General features: G+C 41.7%; 1 protein-coding gene and 1 non-coding gene across 3 annotated transcripts; one reads left to right on the top strand and one right to left on the bottom strand.

Annotated features, from left to right (window-relative positions):
- Window positions 1-373: 373 nt before the first annotated feature.
- On the top strand, window positions 374-446 carry TRNAR-CCU. Its single transcript has one exon. It is a non-coding gene; the product is annotated as a tRNA-Arg (tRNA).
- A 6,342-nt stretch (window positions 447-6,788) lies between these two features.
- LOC115744048 (cellulose synthase A catalytic subunit 2 [UDP-forming]) lies at window positions 6,789-14,689 on the bottom strand. Of its 2 annotated transcripts, none has more exons than XM_030679134.2 (14): window positions 13,904-14,688; window positions 12,821-13,013; window positions 12,504-12,724; window positions 12,272-12,374; window positions 12,006-12,192; window positions 11,211-11,477; window positions 10,783-11,128; window positions 10,513-10,650; window positions 9,920-10,045; window positions 9,532-9,744; window positions 9,168-9,441; window positions 8,878-9,074; window positions 8,419-8,769; window positions 6,789-7,888 (listed from the first exon to the last, which is right to left on the bottom strand). In XM_030679134.2, the coding sequence occupies exons 1-14, from the start codon at window positions 13,982-13,984 to the stop codon at window positions 7,307-7,309; spliced, it is 3,279 nt and encodes a 1,092-aa protein (XP_030534994.1). In that variant the 5' UTR covers window positions 13,985-14,688; the 3' UTR covers window positions 6,789-7,306. The 2 variants fall into 2 exon arrangements, with proteins under 2 accessions (XP_030534994.1, XP_030534995.1); XM_030679135.2 differs by lacking the exon at window positions 6,789-7,888 and adding an exon at window positions 8,206-8,249 and having other exon boundaries at window positions 8,394-8,769; window positions 13,904-14,689.
- Between the last annotated feature and the right edge of the window lie 4,039 nt (window positions 14,690-18,728).

The following is an 18,728-nucleotide window of genomic DNA, read 5'->3' as shown; positions in this document are numbered from 1 at the left end:
GGGTATTTGCGAAGTGGCCATACCAATATCAGGTAGAGAAGTAGATCTTGCTGAAATCAAAGTTCGAAATTTCAAGCATCACATTGCTTAGATATCACGCGGATAATTCGAATCCGGTCATACCATGTCAATCGCCTGGTCTATGCTCAAAATACTTCTATGATGTCGGCACATCGTATGGTTACAATTTGACCTCGCTCGAGGGTAGTGGGGTCTACTTTTGGAATTGAATGTGGGAGCCGAAATGTGGACAAACAGACTATGGGAATGAAAAATGGTATTGAGATTTGAGACGATGACTTCGGTTCTTCTCTAATTCTCGTTTTGTAATAAGAGTGATATATATTTTTAATGTCACAAGTGTTAAGGAATTGCGCCTGTAGCTCAGTGGATAGAGCGTCTGTTTCCTAAGCAGAAAGTCGTAGGTTCGACCCCTACCTGGCGCGTTTCGAAGTAGACCCTTTCTTTTTTTGGGTCCCTTCTTGTTCCATTTAAAATGTAATTATTTCCACCTCATATACGAGTTGCGCTTAGTTAATTCAATTGCAATTTCAAGTGGTGGCCTCAGATTTTTTTACTTTCCTTCCTTTTTTTTTTTTTTTAAAAAACTTTTTATGTATCTTTGATAAGTCCGATTGCCTTAATTAAGAATATGTCACTTGTTTTGTTTTGCTTGTTATCAACCATTTATACCAAAGGCATTGTGGTTTGGTTTCTTTTATTTTATTTTATTTTATTTTATTTTTTAGAGTTTACCCATGGTGAAATTACGTTTTTCCAAAATAGATTTTTCCAAGCAACCTAGTTCTTTTTCACGCTGTCGAGCATATTTATGGACTAACTGTTAATATGCCATACAAAATTTTAACATAGACAACTTCATCAATACAATCCCATGTTTATAAAGTTTTATTTTTCGTTGTGCATATCACTATCAAACGGTTTCATATTAATTGTACTCTTTATATAAAAGGATGCTCGAACGAAACAAACGAAAAAGCGTTCTTCAAAGATTTGCCAAAGAGATATCATGATATAATTAAATCGAATGCTTGCATAAAATAAGGTAAAACTTTAAAATGCCAATTAAACTTCATTCATTTTGGATTAACTTAAATCATTAGCTTAAACTTTTAAGTGAAGATGTATCCAACTAAATATGCTAATTGACTCGAACATGGGCTCTCTTTTGATCATCTCTCTAGGTGAATGTATTGGATTTCGGATGGTCACTCCGGACACATGCATGGATTGAAGGTCACAGCTTTGCAAGTTGAAAATGACCATACGCTGGCAATTCATGTTTACATCCAATATTTCATTTAAAAATCTATTTCAACATTTTCTTTATAATAAAATATTTCAACATTACCATGTGGTTTTTTGACTAAAAGTATGTAACATGTGTTGTTATGCGGCGGTTTCGAATTGTGTAGTGTTATGCCATACCATGTCAAATTCTCATTTCTCTCAATAAATTCGTGTTAGGTTTCGAGTCATATTCTCACGTTGTGTTAGGAATTACCATCGGGTACGACTCCCTGACATCGTAATTTTTCGTTTCGCAATATAGTCACCATTGTCGATCTCGATCCTTACATTTCGCCCTAAAAAATATGTAAGGAGTCTCAAGTTTAACGTCCACCTTTGTAAACTTCTGAGGGCTGCACCCAAGATTTATCGGGATGACCATTTAGTGAAATAGATAAGTTGAAGAGACTTTGCTGTAAAAAAAAAAAAATCAATGTCTATTAAATATGGAAGAAAATTAAATTAAAAAAAAAAAAATATGATTATATAAAAATAAATATCAGTAAAAATACTAAATAAATATTTTTTAAATTTGATAACTACAGCCAAGTTGATAGAACGAAATAAGATATTTTAATATAAAGAAAGAACACAAATCAAATGATAAAGGAAAAATGTCTCAATAACAAAAATGTCAATGACATAAATTGGTAGCTCATTATACAGGTAAAGAGTTAATGATTGATTGCTAAAAATATATCAAAAGATGAAAAAGAAAATGGCATCGCTAACTCATAGAAGGAACCACTGGGAGATTGTCCCAGTGACCACTCTTCTCATTTGGGAAAATGTAGGTGGGGGGGTTCGAATCCCCACCTTTGAAAGAAGTGAGGTCGAGGTGCGTGAGAAGGGAGCAGAATTTCGTAACTAACACATGACACATAGTGTAGTGTGGCAAAAAAAAAAAAATCACAAAAGGAAATGATTAGCCAAATCTAAGGTGATTTTTATAAATATGTGTGTATACAAATACGCACCCGACGTGAGTTTAATAAAAGAATTTAAATAACTTTTCTTTAGGCAGCAAGTAGCTTTTAAATTAAAAGATATTAGATAGTAGGGGTGTGCAAAAAAACTAAGAATCGCCCGAAACCAAACAGGACCGGCCCTAAAACCGATGATTATCGGTTTCGTTTCTAGTCCCAATTATTGGAACCGGTGAGTATGGTTCGATTCTCGGTTCCAATTGTGGAACTGCCCACCCATCCACCCAAACGGGACCGGTTATAGTATATACAATTTATAGGTTATTTAAAAAAATTTAAAATGCTAAATCCCTAATTTGAAACTCATTTATCTCGTCTCAAACTTTCACTCTTATCTCGGTCTCTACTATCTCTCGTCTCAAACCCTCACTATTGTCTCGGTGTCTATTCTCTCTCATCTCAAACTCTCAATGTCTTACTCTCACCTCGGTCTCTTCGTCTCTCGACTCCCATCAACTCAAGACCAGGCTTTCAGCTGTTCATCACCTCCCTCTCTCGCTCTCGATCACCTCCATGTGCTACAAGTTTTAATCCCTAATCTTAAATCAACTCACCAAATCTCTAATTTTTAATCTCCATTTGATCGGTGAAGTTTGTTGTGACCGGTTTCATTGACCCACCTGGAAATCGGACCGAATAAGCAATCTGGTTTCTGAGTGGATCCATGAAATAAATGGGCAATTCTCGATTTTAATTTTTTGAAACCGGTCCTTAGTGCCTAGTGGGTGGTTACCGATCCTAGGGCGGGAACAGCCCCACCCGGACAATGCTCATCCTAAATATCAAGGGTATACATTTGGAAACACAAAGGTGACATTGAACCATCTCGAGTGCCTCTTCATCCCATTCGCGTACTGCTGTACTGCATTCAAGTTCTTGACAGTGCCTTCATTATTTCTTCATGCGCTTGCAGTGCCCATATGGAGACCGATGATGCTTGATATAAGAATCTTATTAAAGAGTGTTTTCGAGGAACGTCTATAATTTGCGAATTGGCGTCGATTACACGCGACGAGAGAACACCAATCCGCCAAAAACCGCGTAAAACTTTCCTCCACTGCTTGCTTAACAAGTTCTCCTGAAACGAACTCGCCCGCGAATTCCTCGGTCTGAAAGTTAAAGAAAGTTACTATTTACAGAAGGTTGAGACCGTGATTCTGTCTCTGAATTGAAAAGTTGGGAAGATAGCTCTGCATTTGCTCCAGTTACAACCATTATTCTGCATCTAGAGCTGGAGAAGAGAACGTGAAGTGTGCCAGAATGATGAAGGCCAAGGAAGACGAAGAAGCAAAGAATCAAATTCTGGGTAAAAGAAGAACAGAGTATATAAACACCAAGTTTTCTTCGTCGAAGTCTCGAAATTGAAATGCGAACAGCAATCAGAGAAAACGTCTCTAGCACCAGCAGAAAGGCTTGCTACAAAGACTATGGCGGTAATCATCCTTTACCCAAGAAAGACCCCATGACTTGTGTGCTCATCTGCTCACATTATTATGAGCATCCGTTCTTCTCGATTCGACCGGCCCCGTGACCGCGTAAATCTCGGCGATGCTTCTGTACCTCTTCTCCCTGGGCTGGCGAAGACCCTCTCGACCACCAAGATCCCCGCTCTCTCTACCGAAGTCCGCTTCGATCCTCGCCAAGGTAACTCGGGGACCCGACGACCCGTCCTCCGCTGATTTTCTCCTGTCCTCGTCGCTGTCGTCGCTCAACTGCATGAGCTGGCGAGCCGCCGCCATCTCCGAGTCCGTGAAGCCAAAGCCTTCGCGATGGCGGCGGCGGCAGCGAATTCTTCTGCCTTTGTGCGAAGGAGGAGGAGGATGAGACGTACTATCCGCCATTTCTTTGGTGACGACTGAGGACGGAGAGATGTTGAATTCTCTCTTTTATGGGTTATGGCGACCGCGTTTCGGGGTAAGTGCTTGAGTTTTTAGGAAGAAGAGAGTGAAAGTGCAGCGTTGGTTCCATGAAGATGACAGGGAAGATCGAAGTTGCTTCCAAGTTCCACCTCAACAATGTCTTGATCTTCTGCGGCCGTTTCTATGTTAGAATATTACTTGGAGTTGTTACTGCCGTTCGATCCGCTTACTTTGACTGGGGTTGTCTTCAGGATTACGACATGGGTTTCTATTAGGTCTCCTTGTTCGGCCGCCAGACGCTTTCGGAGATTTGATTACCGCAACGCTGCCTTTGTTTTGCGAAAAATAAGGTATTTGAAAATAATATTTTTTGAAAATTTTTTTTTAAGAAAATGATAATATTTCTAGTATTCGGCTCAAATATAAAAATGAACTGGAACATATCATCGGCCCTTTAGTATGGAAAATTTGATTTAATTTTCTCCGTGCATTCCTTTTAAAAATTTTAAATTTTGTTTAATTATTTTAAATTCGAATTTTTAGTTTTTATATTTTTTCTTCTTTTCTCTATCTTTTTATTTATCTTTATTTTTTTTTCTTTTCCTAGCCGGCGACCGGCTATAGGTGAGATCAAGCCTTGTCACAAGCTAGCAAGACCCAACCTTGCTTGAGGCCGATGAGGCTCAAGCTCGCCGAGCAAGGCCTCGCCTAGTTAGATCTAGAGAGGCTCGGGTTTGCCATGCCAAATCTGGCTAGGTCAGGGCGGCGACTAGTAGAGAAAGAAAGAAAGAAAAATAAAAAATAATTACAAAAAAAATGAATGTGAAGGAGTGGATGGAAGAAAGATCACCAGCCTAGGTTTAGGAAAAAAAAAAAAGACAAAATAAAAAAAAAAATCAAGAAATTGTCCACATGATTGGTCGTGCCACGTAAGATGATAGACGTTGACTAGACCACTATGTCGGCGATTTTAAGTCAAAATTTGATCAGAAAGACTAACAAAGTTTTAGCACTAAATCAGTACAATTGAATGTTTAGGAATAAATTAGCAAATTGTCGAAAGGATTAGGACTAAATTGGTCAAATTGAAAGATTTAAGACCGAATTGATATAAACGCAATAAGTTTAGGACTTTTATGGTAATTTACCCCCACAAGATCGTACGGTGGAAATCATTTTGAGCCTGATTTATCTACATAATTTCTAAACCTACAAAATATGCAGATCCATTCATGACATCACATATTTTGGGGCTAAAATGTCATTTTACAACTAAGCATGTCTTTTTCTTTGCTTAATGTAAGCACCATTTTAGTTAGACCTCCAAAACGCTTTTGACTTTAGGTCCTTAATGCCAAAAATAAAACTAAACCTAACCAACCAAAGCAAGTAATTAGCCTCTCTCTAATTTGGTTAATTCATTTGCTTGTAAATTTGCAAGCGAAATTTAAGTTCGATTCGAGGACTATACTTCGAAATAGATAGAAGACAATGCTCAAATCATTCAATAACACTTTCATGATTCCATTCAACGATCGAGACGCTCCACCAAATGAGTTTTTATGTTCTTGTGTAGGCTATTTGTTTGAATTGATGCTGGAGATGCACGAACAGATTAACAATCTCGGTTCGAAAGCCGATATGTTGTTCTAGGATTTTATTGAGTTCGTGGGTATTGTTCGCTTATTTCAATGTTCACTTATATAACCAAATTCATAAATCAATATCTGTACATGTACTATTACCATAGATTTTGACCCCTTACTTAGAATTGATCAAGTCCAGGAGAGAGAGACAGAGAGAGACCTAATAAAGTGGTCAATTTCTTGGAACATCTTCGTCTTGGTTTGTTTAAAACTGCCTAGGGCTTTCCTTAGCGAATTAAAATAGGAATTTCTCCATTCGACGTGACTAAGGAGCAGAGAAAGAGCAAGGACCGGTCAACCAAGACGAACGTTGACCCGCGTAGGAAGCACTCCAACGGTGTCTGCTGTTGTCTTCGTCTCCCTCAGCTTTTACATTGAGGACAGATCTATCACATCGATCGGCTTGACAAATTGAGTTCCAAAGACAATGGAGTACGTCTTGACGCGAGAGGCTTGGTTCGATAGAGAGTTAAATTGGGTGTAACGATATCGAATGCCTTGACAAGGTGACATTGCTCAAGTTCGAATTCAATCCTTTCGGCTATTAGGGTGCTCGCTCGTTTCAATTCCAAATATCCGAGTATATATGATTTGTCTTTTGCATTTACACCTCGCTCAGTGCACCTAACAAATTTCCTCCCTCAATTTGAGTTTGTCCCATCGGGCAAACGATCTGTCGACCAAAGTCAAATATTTTTTTCGATGAGCGAACCTAGAATTTGAACAGTCCAACATCTCGTGAGCCGAAATGTCGCCAATAGGACGTTAGACGCGAGAAGCAAAAGACTGAAGAACCCACATTGGATTAGCGCGATCGGTTGAAGCGTCCCGTATCATATTTAACCCCAAGGTGTCCCAAATGCTAGTAACATTTGCTACATGGTAGTCACGTTCATCAAAGTTGAGATATTAGCGACGCAAATGTTCACCAACCAAGCATTAGCATCAACTATAAAAGACCTAGAAATTGCTCATGAAGACAGCAATTAAGAATCCTGACGTTCTCTCGTCTTCCAAAGTACAGATTACATGCCATGTCCACATTGAACGAGTTAAAAAACCAATGCAACATGAAACGAATACTACTACTTCACCCAGACAAACGTACAGAAAAACCCATGTTTCACAGAGGGGGGAGTGTGCCTTATAGTTCAATCCCCCACCACTTTTTAAAAGTACATAGGAACCCCCCCCCAAAAGAAGACATTACAAACCCTAAATTTAATAAAAGAATTTGATGAAACCCTGTAAGAACAAATGACAATGTGTCAGCCCCGGCCTCTTGTATCTACAGCATCAACCCAAATTACAGATACAGCTTCCTTCAAGAATTCCCTTCTTTTCTTCTTTTTGGGCCTTGCCCATTATCAAATTGTTTTTTATTTCATTGTGCAGATAAGATATTCCAGGAAGCATTCAAGGTTTCTCCCACAACTCCATGACCATCTCCCTCCTCAATATCGTGACCTAACGACTATCTTAAAAAACCTTTTTATTGCACCCTTCAATCACAGTTCAATCCACAGACTTCCAGCACGGGGCCGTCCCTCGACACGAATGGGTTGATCCTGACCCACATGAGGGTCAAGATGGAGGCGAGCAATATCGACCAGACCACTATGATCGTAGGCATCCGGTCTTGCTTCCCGAGCAATCCCTTTAGGAATGGGTAGAGATGGACGATGACCCAGAAGGCGAAAAATAGCCTACCGAAGAGCGGACCCCACGAATCGTACCCGTTATTGATGGCATCAGAGATCCCGACTATAACCCCGACGATGTTCATGATCAGGAGAGTCATGGGGGGTATCAATAGCGATGTCCATTTAAAGAGATAGAGTTCCGAAAATGCTCCATCGTCCGCTGCTTTTGAGGTGACGGTGAAGTTTGTGTTGACTCCACCTAAAACCTTGAGTAAACCCTGGACGAGTGCAAAAAGATGCGACGAAGCGCCTCCAATCACCCAAAACTGCTCATTTCTCCACCAGTCATCGATTCCAACGCCGCCCCATTGCATCTCAAGAATACCAGTTGCAGCAATCGAGATGAAAAGTGCAATAAAGACAAGACTTGCATAGTTGCTAATCTGCAGAGAAAAATCAAATTATTAGGATAATCACTGCTCGAAGTTGACGCACAAAAGTATCAGAAACAGCAAGAATATCTCATATTTGAAAAGCACTCCATCAGAAATTAGTCATGAGACCAGTGGGTGCTGTCAGTTACTTGGTGCAGATCTTTCATTCTCTTCATGAAGGCTAGTAATCTGTGCATGAATCACAACAGTAAGGCCCGAATCTCAATAGTATTCTCCTTCAATCGAACCATCTAATTGGCCACTCCAAAAAGGTAAATACTGCTTATTCACATACATACTGATGATGTTTGTAATAAGCCATTTTGACTCATAAGGTTAGCATGTGTGTAAGTGCACAAGTAACGCTACAGCATCAAGTAGGTAATCAAGCAATATCCAACGACTCCAGAGGCTGCGAAGAAGATAAAACTGAAAAAAGGGTTTCACATCATCATTCGGCAGATCCAACCAAAAAAGGAAAAAAAATCATTCGGCAGGACCATTTGCACATTCGAAAAGAACAACATAGAAGTCCTTACCTCAGGCACAATGAATTTCCCCGTGAGAAGGCAGATAGCCGGGAGTGTGCAGTAAACAATCAAGGGGATGGAGGTCCAAGGGTAAACAACCGAATTGATGTAAGAAAATCGTTCCAACCACTTCAAACCTCCCCCATAGCCATACCAGATCGGACAATGCCTGCTCAAGAAAATCTCGACCGAACCAAGAGCCCACCGAAGAACCTGGTGTAGACGATCCGAAAGGTTGATTGGTGCCGAACCCTTGAATGCAGGCCTCTTCGGTATGCAGTACACTGACCTCCAGCCGTGGCAGTGCATTTTGAACCCAGTCAATATATCCTCAGTCACCGAACCGTATATCCAGCCAACCTGGAGCAGATTGAAAATTTCAGGTAAATTAAGTTTGTAAAAACAAAACTTGCTGCAATACCAATTTCAAAGCCTATCTTGACCATTTGTCAGATTAATTGCACATACTTCTTTTCCCCATTCTGTCTTGTCCTCGTATCCACAACTGATTACTTGGATGGCTTCTTTTAGTAGCGATGCAGGACTAGCATCTGGCGGAACACCACCGTCTTCCAAAATCGTGGAAGCAACAAAAACAGGGGATTGACCAAATTTCTTCTCCAATTTTATCTGAGTTATCTCAGATGACTTCTCGTTGCTCACTTCTGCGATGGAAAATCCCATTTTTATCTACTTTAAACTTGAATTAATGAGCGACTATATAGTCAAGCAATTATCAGAAATAAAGTAAGATGTACCTGACACTCCCTCTTCAATATTTTCAAGCGCATGTATCTGCTTGGACGTTTCCCTGTTTTTAGTTTTCTTGCTCTTCTCCTTCTTTGTCTTCGCTTTCTTGTTCTTTCTACCTCCACAGCAGAGGCAGCACCATTTTGGCCAACAGTTGCATGTCTTGCTAGGAGGTTTCTTCTTGGCAGGAGCATCACGTCCATAAAGGGCCTGCCTTCTGAAGACGCACCCAGTACCAACATAAATTGGTCCTTGGAGACCGTCAAGCCCTTTCATGTTGATCTACACAAGGAAAAAATCAGGAATAAGATTCCTCAAGCTCGAAGAGCATAATACAACAAAATGCCAATAAAAAAGGAGAAATATACGTACATCAAAGAATACGACGTTTCTGTTAGAGTATCTATCGTGACGATCAATCCCATCAAATCTTTGAGGAAACTGCACGTAGCAAACTTTCTTCCCCGATGTCGGATCCATCATGAAACACATAGCCTCTCTGAGTGCCTTGCTGTTGTTGATGTAGTGATCGCAGTCAACATTCAAAAGGTAAGGGGCATTTGAGATGACGGCAGAGACCCGAATCTGTATCATTTGCACATCAGCACCAAGAGAGAAAAACGATCGCTCACAGCATCACTCTTCTTATGGTGTTCAAAACAGGATCATTCGTCACAAGAATCAAATTAAACAAGACTCTGCGTCAATAGCACACGTGACACCCAGCCATATGCAAAGGAAACAAAACAGAATGACTTACCAAGGCATTCATGGCACCAGCCTTCTTGTGGTGCTCAAAACCTGGTCTTTTCTCACGAGAAACATAAACCAATCGAGGCAGCTCATTTCCATCATCGTCGCAGACACCACTATGACCAAGAAAGACCTGCAAAAAGAATGCCCAGGATCTTCATATGTAAATGGAAATAGAAACTTGCAGTGATGAGAATGCAAGTCATTCGCCAGCTGAACTGCATTGGACTAATCAATATAGTCATAGTTTATTTCAGGGGCTCAATCATGACGTCGCTGGACAGGTTTGAATTAAGTGATAGAACATTGCTCCTCACGGCAATGGAATATGCAATACAAGCGCCTCACTATTGCATCGGTACACGCTTGAAACGGTTACACCTCGGTTTCTTGTGTCAAATCTTAAGGACGCTCAGCTGAGTTTGACATGAAGCAGGTGTAAAATAAAAGGTAAACAGAAGGGCACAACCGTGCATTTAGACTTTTTCCTTTTACTTTCAATTTGAATTGGGCATACTATGTTTCTGTCAAGCACCTACCAAGTATATGACTCCAATCAGCAATGTAAGAAGACGTAAAATCTGAGGAACGTTGACTGACCTGAATCATGCCAGGATGATCGCGGACATTGTTTCCGGGCCATGGGGTTCCATCCTGCATCGTCCAACCTTCTTCCGGAACCTTTTGTGCCATCGCAACTAATGCGTTTATCCTGACTTTGAATTCTTCATATTCTCTCTGCTCAATCAAACCCACACAGATATCAGTCAAATGTCCTAAGAGATCTGATTTTTCATACTGGTTGAAAGAACTTGCTCGGGAAGTCATAAACATAATATGTTAGGGAATTGCATATCAGAAACCACAAACCTTCATTGCACGCCTCTCCCTCACAAAATCTGGGTGAACTTTGTTCTTCAAATAGTCAATCTTCTGAGAGAAGTACCATTCTGGTGCTCGGGGCTCGATATTAAATCTCTTACAGAAAGGGACCCATTTCTTCGCAAACTCAGATGTCTCAGACAGTGCTTCAAAAGTAAGCATTGCAGCACCATCGTCTGAGACATAGCATGCAACTTTATCAACTGGATAATCCACCGCAAGGATCGAAAGAACAGTGTTGGCAGTGATTAGTGGAGGTTCCTTCATTGGATCAACTGTACTCACAAAAACGTCGATAGGAGCCAATTCCGATGGCTTACCTTCTCTTTCATACCTGCAATTTAAAATGCACTACCATGCATGAGACAACAAGTTCAACTAAATGTGCAATATAATTTGAATTTGTCTACTCATACCTTAGAGATAGACGATCGAGATACGTTTCTCTCAGTATAGGGTGCCATTTAGGAAACTGATCCAATATCCAGGACACAGCAAACCATATTTCACATATAACCGATGTCAACCACAATCCATATGCATCATTAACTGGATGGAGAATTCTATAATGGAAAAATAGTCCGAGAATCACAAGACGGAGGACAATTATTAATCTGTACGGGTTTATCCTGCTTGAAGGAATGGGTAACTTCCTTGAAAGAGGCTGCCTCCCTTCATCCATCCTGATAATGTGCAAAAGGGAAAAGCTTGTAAACTATTACGAAATAAAGAGTTATTACAACGATAAAGTCGTATTAAACAAACAAAAAATAAATGATAATTGACGCTCATGTCCCAAAACTACAGCATCATACCGTATTTACCAATTATGTCTTCCTTCAAGAAGACAAATTCTACGCAACCCGAAGGAATACTTACAAGATTGTATAACAATTCATTACAAGAAAATCAGGTGATACAGCAATCTTACAATTACCAATTACAAATGCCAATGACTAATTTTGTATATAAACATATTTTTTTTTTCGGTGGCATAGTATGTGTATTGCACCCTGGCAGGTCTCATATTCTGTCTCCTGTAAGTCGCACAATAGAATAAATAAGGGGTGCACAGTTCATCTCTATTGTAACCCAAACTTTGGGTTACAAAGAACGTCAACACACCAAACAAAACAACACAACAGATAAACCAAATGAAACTATTCAAAACAGAAAATCAAGTTCCAAAGATACTGAAAAGAGAAGAGTACATGGGCAAGTCGGTATCATCCAATTCGTCACCGCCAAAGTCTCCACCATCACTTGCTCCTTGATGTTTAACAACCTGAAGTTTCTCGTTTTGCTTTTTCCTCCACTTCTCCATTTTATCCTTCCATGCCACACTTCCATACCCATAGTGGGTGATGTCTTTCTCAGGGGCCATTGGTCTGGGTTGAACTATAAACAGAGAAGCACTCAATTCAGTTTCATGTTAATTAGAACCATCCACAAGAAAAGTCGTCGGAAAATAACTCACGAGGATTAGAAGAATCTGAATATGGCATCGGATGAACTCTATACGCATGAACCGTTGCAGGGGGAACAATAAGAGCATGTTGATCAGGAGAAATCTCAGCATCCTACAAGTAAATGAGATCATCACCATGAATTATTTATAACAGAACTAATATTATGCAAGACAGCAGATCCCTTTTCTTCTGTGTGTGTGTGTGTGTGTGTGAGAGAGAGAGAGAGAGAGAGAGAGAGACCTCTTGGCCATATGTCAAGAGAGGAATTTGTGAAGTGAGTGGAGAGGATTCAACTTCAGTGGGCACTCCAGATGCATTTGGATGGGAACCACGGCCATAATTAAGCCGCGAGGAGAACATTTTCTCCGTGAAATGCTGGGATTCCGAAGGTTCATAATCAAACTCATTGTCCAAATCATCAGTGTCATCTTCTTCTTCATCGCCTTCGACCCTCGGACTGCCTGAAAATCAAATTACAATATCAAGATCACTTCGTCAATCAAACCAACCATACTTCAGGGGAGTTGTTTATTGAGGAATGAGGAAGAATATCTCACCTTTGATGCGCTTATATCTAGTTTTACATTGCGGGCAGGCCTGATTTCCTTCTCTTCTCTCATACTCATAGCAAGGCCGACACACTGGAAAAGCACATTCATTACAGGCAACGAAGAGCTCGCCGTCTGCTATCTCCACTTCATCCCCACATATCTGACATATTTGCCCGCTCAGTTCTTTCACAGATTTGATCTGGAAAAACATAAACATCGCATTAGTGCCTGGTTTTCAAAGACAACCACATCCAGAACCTGATCCTCCTATCTCATCAAGTCGATCATGCAAGACTAAAACGCATGAACATCATGCACACAGACAACACATTAACTCAAAAGAATCAGTTAAGATGAGAGAACTAGCAGGAACATAGAACAACTGACATCCTTGGTTTCAGTCAGCTCCACATTGCACACCTTCACAAAATAAAAAGATGAGAGAGCGGAATCGTCATGCCCACGAATAAAGCAATATTAGCTATTTATTCCAAAGTTCCAGGCCAACTGATCTTTTACTAAAACATCTTCAACACACAACCGCTGACCAACAAAAGCAATCCGAACTTTCAACTGCACATGAAAATCTGCATACCCCGGCGAGGAAATTGGTCAACTGAAAACAAGAACGGCACAATGCACATAATTTATTGGCCAAAACACGAAAGTAACCGAATCAAAACCATCTGAACTGAGAGGGAGTCCTCCTCTCTCGTCCACAAAGCCGGAAAGTCAGCATCAGAAGAAACCAACTTCGTCGCCAGTAATTTACCTCCCTAAAACGAAACTAACTCTCGCAACAGAGCACATTACGATACCAGAACTCCTTAGAAAGAGAGAAACCCCAAACAATGCAATAAGAATCGACAGATTTGCAACTGGGACCATGAAATCTTTAAGAAAAACCCTGTTAGCAAATATTAGCACCAGATTTCCATGCAAGACGAATCTCCTAACGTATCAGACAGTCCTCTGAATCACAGTTTGGCAAGTCCAACAGTCCACCAAAAAAAAAAAAGAAAAGAGAAAAAAAAAACGATAAATCGATCTGATACAGACACGAGAAAGAAAAGAAGAGGAGGACAGTACCCGCGAAGCCTCATCGGCATTGATGAGCACGAACTCGTTCCGGTTGTGAGACCCAGCAATGAGTCTCCCTCCAGTGTTCATGGTGGGACTTTAAGAACAAAACCCAACTCACCCACCACCGACAAAAATGGAGGTCCAAAAAAGAAGAGTCAAGCAGTCTCAGCTCTTGAGAATCGACCCGGATCTCTGCATTGCTGCTCCGAGAAGAAGAAGAAGAGGTTTCTACAGGCCCCTCGAAGCCTCGACTCAGTCCACGGTCCCTGCTAAACCCCCCCTTCCCCACGACAAGTGAAGCGACCGATCTGGAGAGAATGCTTGTCGCGCGAGGTATCCTCTGCTCAGGGCGAGGGTCTCTCGATCTCGATCAGCGCGCGACGAACAGCCTTTCAGACAGATAGATTCACAGAGAGACAGAGAGAGAGAATGGGTCGTGCCTGTGTATGTGAGCGCTTTTAGAGAGAGATAGAGATGTGGAGGCGTGACAGAGAAGGGAAGTGGGAGTGAGAAGGGAGCCAGATGCAGATGCGTTTGTGTACACGAGTGAACCCAATCTAATCGAGTCTCGTCCTGAGAGAGAGAGAGAGAGAACGAGAAAGTCAGTGATAGAGAGAGAAAGAGAAGGAGTGGGGACCACAATGTGGTGGTGGCGCTGGGGCTGTTCCCCCTTACCGGCAGAAAAAGAGAGAGAAAAGGCGGAGGAGGGAGGACGTGGGGGTGATCAACGCTGCTTCTCTTCCCTTCTCTCTCCTTTTACCCACAGAGAAAGAAGAGAGAGAGAGAGAGACTGTGTTCTAGAGATAGAGAGAGAGAGGGGAGCTGCTTCAGTTTTTGCTGAAATGGGATTTTAATTAAAGGGGCCTGCTTTAATGGCGATTCTGAGCTCGGATTTTGCCCGCTTTCTTTCCTTCCTTCCTCCCTCCTCCCCCTCCTTTTCCCCTTTTTTTTTCGAATTTTTTTTCCCACTTAGATTTTAGTGGAAAAGGGGAGTCCCGAAGCGCAAGTGCCAGTTGGGGATCTAATCCCATCCATCGTCTCGACAGAGCAGGACAGCTGCAGCAGAAGTTAGGAGCGAGAAAACGCGTCCTCGACAACTCTCTCTTTTCCTCGTTTTTTACTTTTTTTTTTTTTTGTAGAGAGAGAGAGAGAGAGAGAGAATAAAAGACCCGGGAAGTAGGATCTGTACACTGAACAACAACGTATGTGTTTTCTTTTCGGCGTGTGATTTTCTCGCGATACGATATGTTCGAGCCCGGACCGTCTCGTTTCGTTTGCGCGGCCGGGCCGGGGTTTTGACTGTTAACTTGGCCGTTGACTGAAAGCACAGCGCGAGCGCCGCCGGCGCGACACAACAGTGACAACGCCGACACCCATCCCCGCCGTTTCGTTACCCGGGTTTTCGGTTTCGAGATCCCCGAGCGGTCTGTCGGTCGGTGTTCGTGTCAATGAACCGGACCATCCATAAATTATTATTATTATTGTCTAAAGTTATCTGGACAGTAATTGTTGTTACTTATTTTATTTTGGGTGGTTCGTGTTTCATTTTCGTAATTTCACTGGGAGGCATTATTTTTCATTTCAGGAATTTAGAGATTCCTGACGCTTCGCCGATTAATTTTCTCCACTACATGTCCACATCGCACATATAAAACTCGATTTGTTATTGGATTCATATGAAAAGTTTCAAACCGATACATATGTGACAAATTTTATCTCAAACCAATTTTATTATCACTAAAAATCTCAAACTGATACACTTATAAAATTTTATCGTAAAATTGCTGAGTTAGATAGCATGTGACAGTTGACGAGTGTACTGGTTTAGATTTTACCCCTTTGTTTGTCACACGTGTACCAATTTTCGGATTTTTCGTGGTATAAAATCAATTTATTAGAAATTAATGAATGATAAATTTATTACAAGTTTACTAATTTAAAGTTATTTTTCTTCTTTAATTGTTTTTGCTGAAACCCAATGAAAAAATGACGATGATGGCGCTCTTGCGCTTCACCAACATTGAGATTCCTATTTTTTGAACTTTCTCTAGATTTGGTGTTCGCGTGAGGAATGACCAGCATGCTCGCCGTCGAGACGGACGGCGCACGAAGGGATTCGATTGTGAAACCCGACTCCGAACGAGCACGAGTCCATCGAACCACGAGCCCGAGAGCAATCGTTTGGGCCGACGGCGCGTTCCGATAACGATCATCCATGTTCACAACATTGTTCGATGCCCGTTGCCGACGTATCAACCGACTCGACGTGGGAAGGTTTCAATATCATTTTGCAATTATCAAGCAATGCCTTCTTCGGCCATGAATGCGAATGATACCGTGTGTTTAAGGCGCTCCAGATTCCGATTTCACAATCCTAGCGCGATCTCGATTCCCCATCGGGGGAAGATACGCCCATCAAAGAATGCGGTCACGTATCTACCATCGAGACCATGGACAACCCATCATAGGCATTGAGTCAATTTTTCTCGTGGGCATGATGGACTTAAATTGACTTATTTAGACACTAATTTTCATATTTTTGGCAATTAATCAGGCGTGCCACGGTCTTAGGCTTCGTAGCCAAAACCATATGTCGCATTTAATTGCGATCTCGAGTGGACAGATATGCCCCCCGGTCCGACCCCGCACCCCGGGGAAGGGCAATTTCGTCAATCCACGTGGTCAGAAACTGTCGGTGCGTCAAACGAGTGCTCAAAACACCCGCCCCTATGTTTTTTTTATTATTATTATTAGTAAAACGTCGAAAAGCACGTGGGGCCCACGGCCCCACCCACTCACATGCAATTATTAATTTGACCCAAGGCTTTGCGATTACTTTTCACGATGATTTCCCTTTTTAAATTTAATTTTGTCTCCTTGGTAAAATAATTCTTGGGATGATTGCGACGTAACAACTCCTCCTTTCTCTACAACTTTAAGAAAGAGATGTAAACAATTGCCTATGTAATTAATTAAGCTCTTTAATCTCGACAGGTGCGAAAAAGGGTAATCAAGCTTGTATCCCAATTTTGGCTAGTCTTCTTTCAGCCCTAGCCCTAACAAAAATTGCTTAACATAATCCAGTCCTCCCCCGATGCGCTTGGCGAGAGGAAGCAAAGCCCTTAGTCATTCCTCGAGTATAATGACAATGTGAGCACTCGAATTTCCGCCCATCTCACAATCGAGCATCGGATTCATTCTCTCCGACCGAGTGCCCCAACATTTTGTATGCGGGGCCAATACGAGACCTCCCATTTGGAATCGCAAGCGAAAATGTCAAATTAATGTTAGACTTTTACTGCCCATGTCGGCATTTGCATGATCATTTCAAACAATGCCACGTCGATGAAAAGAGATTGGATTGTCGGGATCGTCTGAATCGGCATTAAGCACAGAGGTACCGGCTCAGTCGTCGTCCCACTTTTGTCTTCCCCATTTGGCAAAAACGTGCTCGAAAAGTATCTGCTCTTTCCTCGGATGATATAAAAATGCCGACATCATCATAAAATCATCATGGACCGTCGATTTTAACACACCCAATCCAATAAATTCACTCGCCCGTTGTTTTCATCGACACCTTATAAACCAAAAAAAAAATTATTACAAAAAAAAAAACAAAACAAAAAGGAGTCACGAAAAAGCAGCCACCGAGAAGAGAAATCATGAGGGCCTCCGAAACACGTGCACGCAAGAGGTAGGCTTTTCCGAGCCATGATTCCTTCTTTCCTTGTAAGAAAGAAGCTTCGCGTCCAATGCTCTCCACAGCTTAAAAAAAAAAAAAAAAACACACCAGCAACACCGTCGACAACGTGAACCCCGAAGCTCACCAAAAACCCACACTAATCATCGTACCTTGTCCCTATTCTCCCTCACAGTCCAGTAACATCGTGACACGTGGCACCATCCCCCCTCTTATCTCCATCATTAAATTAAATCATGGCTAACTCGAAACCCCGGGGGTGGGCATCATTACGAGGACCCGCCCCATCCTCCCCTGCGGTCCCTCGAATTGGGACGCGCCACGTGGGGAGCCATGTGACTGTGGGGCAGTGATCCGGTACGGGTAAGACCAGGTTCACATATGGGGGGGGGGGGGGGCCCCGCCGGCGGGAGGGAATTGATGGCGATTGATGGAGTTGAAGACTGGGGACCTTGTCGCGGGTACAGCTGGCACGGGGTTTTACTTGGATGGAAAGTGAACTGGGAACCACGCACGACAGAAAATTCAAAAAAAGGAAAAATCCCCAGAATATATCATTGTCCGGGGGCAGTCTGGCGGGCAGAGCGTAGACCTGCCCGTTCCCCTCTTTCGACACGATGGGTGGGGACGCTCGGGCAGGTGGACAGCTCAGCGCCAGCTCTTTATTTTCCTCAGTACCGCGATTTATATTTTGCCTAATTAAATCAAATAAAACTCTAAAAATATATTCAGTCTGTTGCGCACTGTACTGTACACTCGTACAAGCGTAAGACCACGACAGAACGTGTTTGACTTTCGGGCTTGACAAAGTCAACGGAACTCCCTAAATCTTGACGATCTATGAGGTTTTATTTATTTATTTATAGGATTCCTCGTGTTAATTAGCGATAAGTAGAATCCAATATTCGAGTGTTAGAACCGAAATTGCCAGTAATAAATAAAAAAATGAGAGCGAATTTGAAAAAACACACATGGATATAGAGATGAGCGTCCCCGTCTGAATAGATTTTAACGTTTTTTACAGTTTGCTAAATTTAAATCCCGTGACGCGCTCGTCTTGATTATGTTTGATATTAGATATTTGAAAAGTTCACGGTATACCGATATTGATACTTAAATACTCTTATATTT

The sequence above is a fragment of the Rhodamnia argentea genome, chromosome 11, assembly GCF_020921035.1.
Source record: "Rhodamnia argentea isolate NSW1041297 chromosome 11, ASM2092103v1, whole genome shotgun sequence".
Classification (NCBI taxonomy): domain Eukaryota; kingdom Viridiplantae; phylum Streptophyta; class Magnoliopsida; order Myrtales; family Myrtaceae; genus Rhodamnia; species Rhodamnia argentea.
This window is presented reverse-complemented; position numbering and strand designations above follow the sequence as displayed.

Bases quoted from the DNA above. Each gene is read 5' to 3' on its own strand.
- LOC115744048 (XM_030679134.2), bottom strand. From the start codon at position 13,984: ATGAACACTGGAGGGAGACTCATTGCTGGGTCTCACAACCGGAACGAG. The intron at 12,193-12,271 runs GTGAGTTATTTT...CTCTGTTTATAG, and splicing joins TTCAGATTCTTCTAATCCTC to TTCAACCCAGACCAATGGCC. The intron at 8,770-8,877 runs GTATGTGCAATT...AATCTGCTCCAG, and splicing joins AGACAGAATGGGGAAAAGAA to GTTGGCTGGATATACGGTTC.